We start from the raw sequence: 13,294 nt of genomic DNA, 5'->3' as shown, positions 1-13,294 counted from the left end.
TGAGATGTAATCCTACATTTGTCTGCTGATTACTGCCTTGCCTTTTGTTGATTTTCCATCTCAGCCTTATGCTGAGTTATATGACATGTGTTTGCCCCAGTTTGTGGTCCCGGCCCTGCTGCTCTCCGACTCTACCATTCTCACAGCCCTCGTGTCTGCTTCAGTGACTCTCTGTTTCACTGGGCCCTGAACAGCAGTGCTAACAGTCAGCATTGTTCTGAAATAAATGCTGCCTTTGATCAAGGATACGTTACAGTACAAAAATAGATGAGCTATTTCATCCTGTATACGACTCAGATGATAACTTTCTTAACATTTTGAATTTAGTTTTGTGTCAGATGTTTATTTTAACATAGTTCTGACAAAAGTAATTATTTGAACAGTATCAAATATATTTTTATATCTTTTTAAGGAAAAGAAACCAGTCAAGTTATTTGAACAATGACATCCTCATGACACTAGCTCATAAGGAAGTATCTTGGATCATCTAAACTAGGGAAATCTTTTGGGAAGCGAACCAATTTTCATTTTCACTTTGCTTGTGATAACTTAGTACATCTGGATAGATAAATAAATGATCTATCAATGGGCTTAGGGCTGTGCGATATGACCAAAATCTCATATCCCGATATAAGACATCTATCGTCCCGATAACGATATAAATCACAAAAATTTTACATTTTCTGTAAATTCTGTGAATCTCGGGCAGCTCGACTTGCGTGAAGTGTTTCCAGCTGTGCGTCATGTAGCTGGAGTCGAGTGTTTTAACAGATGCATGAAACTATACCTTTTTAGACATAAGTTGTAACGGCCGCCGTTTTCTTTGTGAGTATTTATTACACGGCGTGCTGCGGGGAAAAGCCTGTTCTAACGTTTGAGTCTAAGGTTTATTTTTTAGCACCTGACGCCTCTTTTTTACTTCTCATCCGTAAGTACTCTGCATACTCTTTTACGTGATTACGTTTATTTTGAAAAGTCTCAACAGGATCTTGAGCTTTATTGTGAAAGGTTTATGTGGAAGATAAACAAGCGGACACGCGATGGTTTTACCGTCGTTGTTGCTAACGACAACGCATAAAAACAGGCGCTTGTCCGTCTGTAGTGTGGTTATATTAAATATAAGAGAAAGAGAGAACTTTAAGAAATAAATATAGCCACTACAGTGACCATCAAAATGATGAACAAATATTGCCGTAAAGAGTTTATTTTGCGACACCACGAAACAGAGGATAGCGTAAAATGAAACGTTAGACGTTTTTATATCGTTATCCGATATATACCGTTATATCGAACAGCCCTAAATGGGCTTTTTGCCCGTAAATATATTCTTTATTTATTTTTCACAGCAGAGCTTCGACAAAGAGGGCAGCAGATTTTAAGACCAATAAGTGAAAGAACCAACTGACATTCAGCACAAGCATCACGACATAATTACACGAGCAACTTCAAAAGCAGCCACATTGACTTCTATACAATACAATCTGCAAACGTTTTTTTAAAACTAATAAATGAGTCAATTTTTAAAAACCGTTTCATCCACTGATCTAAACGGTGACCGGGACTCGGTGAGCGACTATGAAGTGCCTGAAAGAGACTTTCTCTGGTTTTTGAGTCGCTGCTGCTTAAATCTCTCAGCTTTAAACAACAACTGATGAAGCTGGCCTACTGGACTCGATATTTTTAAACTCAACGCAGACCAACCCACTTCTGCTTTTGGATTCTCGATTTCTAACATCCAGCAAGATTTTTTTTCTTGCCTGTCAGCTTTTCAACAGACTTGCCTGTGGCTCAGCCGGAGTTTCCATTTTAGCCAGCAGCTGAAGACGGGCTTTACTGCTGATGCTGCCGAAGCTACACGTTGATCACTTTATAACCCCACTGCTGGCGTGTTTCTCTTGGCCAAGTGTATTGTGTGGATATGTGACTTTTTTCTCAAAGCCTTCACTTTTATATGTGCTTGGCTGCTTTAGACTTCCAAAGGCCTGCCCATCCATTCAGTGGAGTTAGTTTTATTTATGATGAGGACTTGCTTGTGGGTTGTCTATGGAGTGGTGTAAATGAGAAGCAATGACCAGCATTATGTGTGTCATCACAGAAAGGGGAAGGATGTCAGCAGTAGAAAGGAAGGAACTGGATAGGCTGCAGTGCAGAGTTTATGCCACTTATCTGGGTTATGGCTTAAACTCATAATAAAAGTAATCAACTTTAACCTCAGTAAACATAATCTTTGGAAGATGAACCATGGCTGCTGTAATTTACTTTGGTTTCCTGCCAAAGAGTTCAAAAGATATTCAGCTGTTAGTGTTAAATAGTGCATTGCAGTTTTCAGTAACCTGAACACAAAATAGTTTTGCTTTTCCATCCCAGACTACAACAGGAAATGGCTTAATTTTCCCTCTCGAAGAAACTTGACCTAGAAAGAAAATCTTCTAGGTCAACTTAAACCATATCTGATTATGACAGTTCACTCTGATAACAACTTTATGGTGTCATTCGTTAATCATGACTCAGTACTGGCACATATCAGAGCGACAAAACCCCCCCAAAAATAAAGAAATCAGATTATTCACTGACACAGAACCAGTTGAATCCCACTGCCCTGTGTGTCTGGTCTGTATTGGAGAATTTTTCTATTTTTACCAGCCACTATACCACAGGAGGCATTGCTTTATCTGTGTGTGTTTGTGTTTCATCGAGGTTAAATGATGTCCTGGAGAAACTCACTGCAGCACGAACTACTGCAAAGGTGGATTCGAGTACTTTCGCAGGTGTTCAGATTTAGTAAACATCAGAGCGCAGCTGTCATTACAGTACAAAATTGAGTCTGAAGATTTGGTTGGCCTGTGTCACGACTACTAAATGCTCACTGAATAATGTAGGGCTGCTCGACACAAAAGTCCACATCACTGTTAATTTGTCAATATTGTAATCCCAGCGAGGGATGTTCTTTAACCGTTATCTCATACAGGCAGAGCCAGTGGTTAGTGAGAGCTGAATTGTGGAGTATATTGCAGCCAACACAGGGTGTATTGCAAATGTCAAATCGTGAGCATTTCAGGTCTTGTCTTCTTTGATCTCCATCATGTGCAAACATTTTACCTGTGTGAGGTTATTTTCTCTGGACATTTTCAGAGGATAGAGGCCCAAAGCACTGATGTGAGAACTAATTGTGTGACTCAAAGCTGGACTGCAGGATTGGTTCTAGTTTCTTTTGATTTCTTGCTGCTTCTTCTTTCTTTTTTTTCAGACCATTCAGGTTGAGTGACATTAAAGATGGTAACGTGTATTTATTTTTTTTACCGCTGGTTCTTAATGTTTAATCAGATGACTCCTGATGTCGTGAATGGTTACGTTTCCTGTGTACACACTCTGCGCAGGGGCAGGGGTATTGCTCAAAATCTTTAGTGTGCAAATGTTTGTGTTTGAAGTGGAAGATAAAATATAGCTTAAAGAATTGCGTTAAGTCGTTCCCGTAGTGGGTGATGAGGTTATTTGTGCTCAGTCTGTGTGCCCAGATTGCCATCAGCAGTGAAACTGAGCTGTTCATGTTGGACAACAAACACAGGAAGCAGACGAGACGTCACATCTATGCAAATGGGGAAAAAAAGTATATGCTAAAATACTAGCTAGTGCATTATAACAAATCTGTGCTAATCCAGTCGATCTTAATCTTTATTTTGATCTACCAAAGAGCCAAAAAGGCTCTTTACTGTAGTTACTGCCAATCATTAGTAATGCAACTTGAATGAAATGAAATGAAAGTAAATATTGTCATGAGTGCATCAGCAAACTCTGAACAAACAAATGATATTTAGTGACATTTGTCTCAGTGTCAGCAAACCATCAACAGTGGCTTTACAGTGCTGCACCTGTGATGTCAGCCTCACCACCGCGCTGTTTTGAAACCAAATACGATGAGAAAACGATTGTGAAAAAGCACGCTCATCGCCAAACAATTTGTTGATTACAAGTTGTTAACCAATGAAAATACCCTGGATAATCCTTTTTTATGTGACTTACAGTGACCAAAATTTACAAAATGAACCTAATGTTTTATTCATGAAGACATCAGTGACCAGGAACGTTTTTACTGAGGGCTGTCTTCCCATAATTCCTTTTGCAACCGCAGATATTCGCCCTTAGCTGCCGTTAAAAAGAATGCAGACTTACGACACTTGGACGCTGGCTTCACTTTTCAGACTTGTCTATGGGCTATGGGCATCCTGTGTTAGTTACCAAATACTTTTGAGGTATATTTTTGATGTTGAGTTGTTGTGACATGCAGTTATATTTCTGGGAAGGTGCAAGACTAGCTCAGACAGGTGTCCTTACTAAGGGGAACCCGCATTTCACAACAGATTCCTTTGATTCAGAATATATCAGAATGTAACTCACGGTTGGTGAAATAGATGCTTGACGTCTGAAAGGTTAAAGGGTTCCCCTGGTTTTTGGATTTCAGGCCCTGAGGTTAAGGGGTTCAGTCCTTTTGAGACTGTGCGAGCTATAACTGTATGTACTTGCTCACGGACAGTGTCAGGCACTCGAGATAAAAGTGTACCAAATGGAGGATGTTAAATGGAATTGGTGTTTAAGTGTGAGTTCACGCAGAGGGCAGCCCTGCTGTGTGGGTAAAATGAGTTACTAAAGCCTTCAGTCTTGAGTAATTTGGTTAGTGCCGCAGATGCCATGTTTCTGTAAATCAGAATAACACTGGCAAGCTTCTTTGTAGCTCTCTGCTTCTGCCATTATGTTGCTCTTCATGTTCTTGCTGTCTTTTGTGACAGTCGTTAAAGCAGAGGGATTCTGGGAAAGGAGATGTGTTGTTTAGATGCAAGAAGAAAGCACTTAATAGAAGACAGACCTCTGGGGACACATAAGCTTACTTAGCCCTTATAGTCAACATTTTACTGTGGTATAGTGCATATAATTATAAGGTGGCTAGTAGGGCTGGACGATTTTGCATAAAATGAGAATCACGATTTTTTTTGGCTTAGAATTGAGGTCACGATTCTCTCACTTTCTTTTCCAGTATAAATATTTATTGCACTTATTAACTGCACATCAACTTCGTAACAGTTGAGACTGAACATAAAAACAATAAATAAACATAAAAACAACAAATGTCTCACGTTTTGTTGTTGCTGCAAAATGTTGTACTGCTTGAAATTCCGTCTCCACCGTTGCTCGACGCTGCGTGTATAGAGCAGGTAGTGCAACAATAGAAAAATAGTTGCGGGACGGCACTGTGTAGCGTTTGTCTAGGGTGTTGATCATTTTCCTAAATCCCTCGTTTTGCACAGTGTTGATGGGAGCCATATCTTTGGTCAGGTGATAAGTGATAGCCTCCGTAATTTCTTTGAGTTCGACGTGTATAGGGAAGCGCTGTATAAGGTTCCCGTTATTGATGTTTGGGTGGTTGACCGGGATGGATTTTCTCCTGTCACTTTCTCGTCATCCCTGACGTGCTCTCCGTTGTTTTTTCCCTGCTAATTTTAGCATCACAGGGCACAGCTTCTGTATCACGTGGTATAAGGCTCCGCCCTTGTCATTTGTTGAGCAGGAAGAGTGAGCGCTTGTTTTCATGCAGAGTACGTCCCGGATCAAAATGCGGTACAATCGTCGTCGTCTTTTTTTTTTTTTTTTTTTTTAAATCGTTGTCACATAAGTATGAATCGAGATCGCGATTTTCTAACAATTAATCGTGCAGCCCTACGTTGCATCCATGTTTGTGTGTTGGACCCAAAATGTGTTTGATACACTTATTAGCCAAGCAAGACAGCTTCAGCTGATAACTTAGCATCTTGGTCAAATACAGTCCAATACTAGCTACTAAAACACAGAAGGCAACTGTTCACGTGGGTTATGTCTATCTTTTATATACAGTCTTTTGTTGTTATTATTAAATAATTTGATAATTTTGTCTTGTTCTCACATGTAGATCATTAAAAGGAAAGAAGATCAAATATGGAATAAAAGTTGAAGCTTAATATGCCTTCATTTTTATACATTCTAGTAGGAGGCCTTTTCATTACTAGTTTTCACCAATTCAAAGGCCTTGATAGTGCCATATGTCAGGTTTAGATATTTAGCATCCGAAAGCCACATTAATAAAGAAAATACTTTTTTTTTTCTTGCTGGATCTCACCAGTTACACACTAGTTTGTTGCCAATATCCAGTTTAAGTGTGGTCATTAACTGCAACATGTTTCTTATCTTGGGGCTCTTTAAAATAAAGTCTGTCACTGTCAACTTAACCTTTATAAACTGTTAAACCTTTTTGACAGGAGGCTCTTGATCACTTAAATGAGACTTATACTTTTTTAATAAATCTCTTCTGGACAAAAGTGTAATATTGTGTTATAGGTAAAAAACAATGATCCAAACAAAGACTGTAAGTTTAATGAAATTTCACATGTTTATTTTAAAATGAACAAAAAAGCAGATCAAACATTTCATCAGACTTTATGGGCTGCACAGGTTTGGAAAACAAGGGTAAATAGTAGGAGGGAGCACGAGAGACCGAGTAAGGTTGGGAGGAGGATTGGGGGAAGGTGTGGAGACTGAGGGTTTTGCGTAAAGAATAAGAGCTGGGTGAAGAGTAGGAAAGAGCACGAGAGGGTGGGTAAGGTAGGGAGGAGGTAGAGGGGTTGAGTTGGGGTAAAGGGCAAGAGTCGGAGGGAGTGAGAGGGATGGGAACCAGACAGAGGTTTGGGTTTAGATCTTCAGTTGCTGTTTTCTCCTCCATCTTCTCGTCACTTTTTCTCTCAAGGTTTTCTTCGATGTCCTCTTTTGTTTCCTGCTTTTCCTCCTTTTCCTCCTGCTTTTTCTTGTCCTTTCTTGGTTTGTCCGTTCCCTTCTCTTCTCCCTCGTGGTTTTCCAGCTTTTCCTCTTGGGAATTTGTTTCCAGGGTTTCTTCCTGGTGGTCAGCATCGGGTGCAAGCTCCTGTGTAGACAGAGTAAAATGTATTTTACTGAACTGTGACTCAGTCTGACAGAAGTTGTTAGGACCAAAACATGACATTATGGTAAAGTGAAATGATAGCGGAGACAGCTTACCTGAAGGACGTTCTTCCATTCGTCCAGATTTTCCTGTAAGTTCTCCATCAGAAGCTTGTTCTTAATTTGGAGCTCCTCCACTTTTTCCTTCTCCTCTTTCAGGCTCTTCTCGGTTGATTGCCACTTGCTGCTCCAGTGTTGTTCCCTGGTGTTTATCTCCATGTCTTTTATGGTCGATTCATGGAGGAGTTCTACCCAGGCTTTGGTTCGAGCTCTTCTTTTCTTCACACATCTTTGAAGCGCCTCATCCTTGAGTTTGAGCTCTTCTTGGAGGCTACTCACTTCCATTTTGTGAGCATCTTCAAGGACGGCAATCTTCTCCTTCAAAGATGCATTTTCCTCCTTTGCAGTCTTCAACTCCTGAGTGGCAAAATGGAGTGCATCTTTTAATTCTTGCACCGTTTCACTTTCAGCAATCTTGTTAGCTTCCTGCTGCTGTTTCATATCAGCAGCGCTAGTCTGCACTGGCCAAGATGCCTGAATGATAAAAACATGCACGTAGTCCATAGTTAGAAAAATCTATCACACAGTGTGATGTGTGTCATTAGAAAAGTTTAAGGTGACACAAGAAAAAGCAAAAACTGAGTCCTACAGATGTTCTAAAAACACAAATGTTCACAGAGTTTTGTTAAAAGTGCTTACAAATGTTTAAGTATTAAAAATTTAAGTTAAACTCCAAAGTGTACTCTGCTTCCTGAAGATTATGAAAGCTTTAGACACATTTTGAGCAAAAAATTGAAAAAAAGCTTTTGCTTGCTCACACGAGAAAAGCTTACCAGATTTTCTGAGACAAATGTTGGGTCCATTTGGGCTCAGGAAACACTGAAGAGTCGCTGTTACACTTGTTTAGCTGTCAATATTTTTCCAAAACGTTCGTCGAGTCACAGCAAATAGCGAGAGATGCTTGTAGGTTCAGGTTGGTGTTTAGAAATGAAATATCCAGGTAAACACTGCAAACACTGTGTTTGGAGAATCCTGTTCAAAAATCATCAGGCGATGGTGACAGCACTACCCAGGTGTTACCATGGAGCCCATGTTGTTTTGGTTTCTGTGTTCTTGTTGTTACTGACTGAACTTGAAGCTATTTAGCTATTTACTGTGATTAAAAATTCAAACTAGTTTCAATCAGAAAGGGTCCTTTGGGTGTAGCAACCTTTTCACTTAATCCTCAGGGGACCCGTGAGGCTTTCTGTCCTATACCTTTCATTACTTTCACCTCCAGCCTCACCTGAACTGTTTTGAGCCGTAAAATGTGCGGTGCAAAGATCTCCAATCCATGTTTTAATGGTGAACGGTCATTAAAGAACAGGGTGTAGGGGCTAATTGGTTTAGAGAGAGCAAAACAAGAGCAGGCACATTCAAATTGAGACTGTGGTAAATTTTCAGTGTTTAAAAGCGGAGCGTCAAGTAAAATAGAGCTGTGTGAATATCTCATACTGGATAACCAAGAGAAATAGAGACAAACGTTTTACAAACAAATCTGGTTTTCAGATTCTGGGTTTCTCGGTTTGCTGCCAGAATTTATATGAATGAAGAAATTTCTTCTCCATGTTAGCCGTCTACTCCTGACTGTGATGGTACCTCTTGGTGCATTTTAATGCAGTTAATTAACATATACGGCTTACTGTGCAGCCAATTGTAGAAACAGAGCATCCAAGAAGTCTGTTATGCTCAGGTCTGGTTTTTTTGCGTTAGATTAGGGATCAAGGTGTTATCAGTAAAAGGTCACTGATGTTGCATAGAAACTATTATCTATTAATCTGGAGATGAGCTGTGATTTTGGGGGTAGATATATGTCCAGAAGTCAGCGTTTTTTCCTTTGTCACCAATAAATAGATGTATGGACTGACTGATAGTCACGTGGAACACCTGATGTAGAAATTATGACCCTCGTCATACATGATTTGTATGTATGACGAGGAAACAAGAAGGGAACAGATTGTTTTCTGAAAGAAAGGAAATGAACAGAGCTGTGAGCGAGGAGGAACATCCTCCGTCACATTATTCCAAATCAGCTGTTTTGGCATGCAGTCAAGCCTACTGTCTGCTTTATAAATACCCTAATATCCCTGTAGTACCAGCATTTGTGATATCACAACAATGGAATCAAAGTTATATACAGAGAAGCTTGCCAAAAGTGAATTAGCCAGCTCCTGGGGGCTTTTACCTTGAGTCTCGCTGGTTTGAATTCAGATTTCTTTAGAATTGAAAATAAGTGGTTGAGATGGCGAATAAAGCGATAAACTCAATAATATTCCTGACTTTAAAAGTTTAGTTTGGGAAGAAGGGGGACAGTCGTCAGTTGTCTTTACCTTGTCTCTCACTGTTTGAATCAAACAAAATTTGAATTGTAAACTGAGCGAGCAGAGTCACACAAATATTTGGTTATAACCAGAACTATTTTTATGCATACGTCTCAAAAATGGCAAGAAAAACACAACACGGTGAACTAATAATAATGATAACAATAATAAAACCGAATTTGAGGGTAGTGATGATACAAACTAAAGCATCTTTTCCACAAAGTTCCCCTCAAGTCAATTTCTCTGTCTTTCTCTGGCCTTGGACCAACAATTCAAATAAATTTGGCTCATTCATGCTGTGATCAGTGCCAAGATGTAATCCATCTAATGATGAGGCTTTGATGGTGCAAGACCTAAGAAACCCACTGTTACACCCCGGCCTAGGCAACCGGGGTGCAACGCAGGAAAATAAAAATAAGGAAAATAAAAATAATCCCAAAACGAGATTTAAAGCAAAATACCACATTTATTTACATCACCAAACACCAGACGTCAAACTATTTACAACGGGGGGGGGAGATCGCGACCATGACACACTGAAACACAAGGCTTAAATACATAGAAGGGCAATCAGGGAATGGACAACAGGAGGGAAACACAGCTGGGGCAAATTAGACCTGACGAGACAGGGAAACGTAAACTGAAAACACTAAGATAACACAGACTTTCAAAGTAAAACAGGAAACACATAACAGTCACGCCAAAAGCAACACACCGACAACACCAAAACGTAACAGTTCCCCCCACCCAAAAATCAAACATTTAACACCAAGTAAAAAGTTTGATCCAGACAGACGAAGCCGATGAAGGCTGGAGCGGTCCCACTGACCCTCCAGCAGACGACGAAGGCTGGAGCAGTCCCACGGACCCTCCAGCGAAGGCGGATGAAGGCTGGAGCGGTCCCACGGACCCTCCAGCGACGACAAAGGCTGGGGCGGTCCCACGGACCCTCCCCTCAGCGAAGGCAGACGAAGCTGATGAAGGCTGGAGCGGTCCCACTGACCCTCCAGCAGACGACGAAGGCTGGAGCGGTCCCACGGACCCTCCAGCGAAGGCGGATGAAGGCTGGAGCGGTCCCACGGACCCTCCAGCGACGACAAAGGCTGGGGCGGTCCCACGGACCCTCCCCCCAGCGAAGGCGGATGAAGGCAGACGAAGCTGATGGAGGCTGGAGCGGTCCCACGGACCCTCCAGCAGACGACGAAGGCTGGTGCGGTCCCCTGGACCCTCCAGCAGAGGCGGATGAAGGCTGGAGCGGTCCCTCGGACGCTCCAGCGAAGGCGGATGGCTGAAGCGAAGGCAGACGAAGCTGATGACGGCTGGAGCGGCCCCACCGACCCTCCAGCGGACGACGAAGGCTGGAGCGGTCCCACGGACCATCCAGCGAAGGCGGATGAAGGCTGGAGCGGTCCCTCGGACGCTCCAGCGAAGGCGGATGAGCAGCCCACCAGCTGCACACACGGACACGCAGCCCACCAGCTGCACACACGGACACGCAGCCCACCAGCTGCACACACGGACACGCAGCCCACCAGCTGCACACACGGACACGCAGCCCACCAGCTGCAGAAGGCTGGAGCGGTCCCTCGGATCCTCCAGCGAAGGCGGATGAGCAGCCCACCAGCTGCACACACGGACACGCAGCCCACCAGCTGCACACACGGACACGCAGCCCACCAGCTGCACACACGGACACGCAGCCCACCAGCTGCAGAAGGCTGGAGCGGTCCCTCGGATCCTCCAGCGAAGACAGAAGGCCGAAGCTGTCCCTCCTTCGGACCCTCCAGCGATCCCGGACGAGCCCCCATATGTTACACCCCGGCCTAGGCAACCGGGGTGCAACGCAGGAAAATAAAAATAAGGAAAATAAAAATAATCCCAAAACGAGATTTAAAGCAAAATACCACATTTATTTACATCACCAAACACCAGACGTCAAACTATTTACAACGGGGGGGGGAGATCGCGACCATGACACACTGAAACACAAGGCTTAAATACATAGAAGGGCAATCAGGGAATGGACAACAGGAGGGAAACACAGCTGGGGCAAATTAGACCTGACGAGACAGGGAAACGTAAACTGAAAACACTAAGATAACACAGACTTTCAAAGTAAAACAGGAAACACATAACAGTCACGCCAAAAGCAACACACCGACAACACCAAAACGTAACACCCACACAGTGACGTCTGCAGCACCGGTAGGTGGGTTGTAACTGAAGGGCAGGGGATATTTCCTGAGTGTCTGAGAGTAATTCGGTGTGAGGAGTCTGCTGGGAAAAGGACGGACTACATGCTAAACTGCCATGTCTCTTCCTTGTTGATGGGTCTTTCTGCAAGAGCTGTGACTTAAGTGCCAGAGCTTTTTTTTTGTCATTCATAGAGTGTGTGTGTTCAAATAAATGTTTTTAAGCTACAACTGATGTGACACTCAACCCTAACATGACTCCAGTGGTCAGAACAGGTGTGCTGTTGTTGTCAATATAACAGATATGTTATAGAATCAATTGAAAGTGAGCCTTGTGTATAATGACAGAAACAAAGGAGGGAAGTAAAAGGTCCAGATTTTATTTCTCCCATATCCTACTTGCATTTTCCTGTTATTTCTGCCCATTTGATGAAGGTAACTTTTCATTATGGTAGGCTAAGCTTGTTGAAAATATAACTTTATATCAATTTTTCTTTTGGAAGAGGAAAACAACCCCTTTTCTTTTATGCAGAAAAAAGAAAAAACTCTCTCTTCTTGCAGTCGTCTAAGCTGTTGATTCTGTTTTTATCGCCAGATATTTATCTGTCGTACGTAGGCTTTGCAGCCCTGTGATATCTCCTAGCAACCATTTCAAATAGTCTGGAGAGAAGCTGACATGTGGAACAAATTGCTAAATATATATCAACTACGTTCAAGGGAAGAGTGATGCGAAACGATGATCAGTCACAGATGCTAATCTGTTGTTTTAATTCTTAACTTGCAGTTCAAAGTGAATGACTGAATCAGTGACCTGAATTTGGGCCGTACAGCCTCTGCTTCAGTGCAGTAACAGCTTGTATACAGAGATCTGTCAAATCTGCCAATCAGAAGAGATCTTTCCTATATTAGCTGCGTGTATATAGATATATAAACATAGATATAGATGGATGGATGGCTAGACCGGCAAATAGTATGTCCAAGCAGAGAAGCCCAGATTTCTTCTCCCAGGCTACCTCTTCCTGCTCATTGCCATTCCCAAGCCAGCCATCTCTCCGGCAGATCCTTAATCTGCCCCGGGGCCTCCTACCAAGAGGACATGCCTGAAACACCTCGCCTAGGAAGTATCCAGGAGGCATCCTAGTCAGATGCCCGAACCACTTCAACTGGCTTTGATGTGGAGGAGCAGGAGCTTTACTCTCCCTCTCGAAAGACTGAGCTCCTCTTCCTATCTCTAAGGAAGTGCACAGCCACCCTTTTGAAGGAAACTCATTTCCGCCACTTCTATCTGCAGCCTCATTCTTTCTGTTACTACTGAACTGCCATAGCTGCTACACCAATTTATTTCCTGTTTGTTTGACTCCCTAAATTCATCATCTTGGTGTTTTAAGTCAAATATCACGAGCTGCAATGTCATAAAGCTTACCCTTGTCTATTTACACAATATAGATTTATTTAATCTGTTAGATTTGACTGTATGTTTGTTAGCAGTCTAGCAATATCATTTTTACACTTTGTGTGACGTTTGATGCCAATAAATGAGCTGATTTAATTTTGGGGAAACTAAAGGTCAAGCTCCCACCAAAATCAGTGAAACTTTATATTACCCACAATTAGGGCTGGGCCATATTATACCGTTCACGGTAATACCGGTATAATGTTAGGCAACGATAGGAAAATGAAATATCGCGATAGAATATGAGTAAAACGCGCATGCGCAGTGCCTTTGTTTTCATACGCACATGG

At 42.2% G+C, this 13,294-nt stretch overlaps 2 protein-coding genes across 7 annotated transcripts in view; one reads left to right on the top strand and one right to left on the bottom strand.

Moving 5' to 3' along the window:
- wdfy3 (WD repeat and FYVE domain containing 3) overlaps positions 1-13,294 on the top strand; it is a 117,847-nt gene that overhangs the window by 13,003 nt on the left and 91,550 nt on the right. The gene's annotated exons all lie outside the window — the stretch shown is intronic.
- Positions 6,391-8,533, bottom strand: LOC113033559 (glutamic acid-rich protein-like). 2 transcript variants are annotated; one of them, XM_026187498.1, is made up of 3 exons: positions 7,833-8,533; positions 7,057-7,416; positions 6,391-6,943 (listed from the first exon to the last, which is right to left on the bottom strand). In XM_026187498.1, the coding sequence occupies exons 1-3, from the start codon at positions 7,860-7,862 to the stop codon at positions 6,422-6,424; spliced, it is 912 nt and encodes a 303-aa protein (XP_026043283.1). In that variant the 5' UTR covers positions 7,863-8,533; the 3' UTR covers positions 6,391-6,421. The 2 variants fall into 2 exon arrangements, with proteins under 2 accessions (XP_026043283.1, XP_026043281.1); XM_026187496.1 differs by having other exon boundaries at positions 7,057-7,533; positions 7,833-8,529.

The sequence above is a fragment of the Astatotilapia calliptera genome, chromosome 12 (assembly GCF_900246225.1).
Source record: "Astatotilapia calliptera chromosome 12, fAstCal1.2, whole genome shotgun sequence".
NCBI classification, from domain to species: domain Eukaryota; kingdom Metazoa; phylum Chordata; class Actinopteri; order Cichliformes; family Cichlidae; genus Astatotilapia; species Astatotilapia calliptera.
Note: the sequence above shows the minus strand (reverse complement) of the source record. Positions and strands in the feature narration are given on the sequence as shown.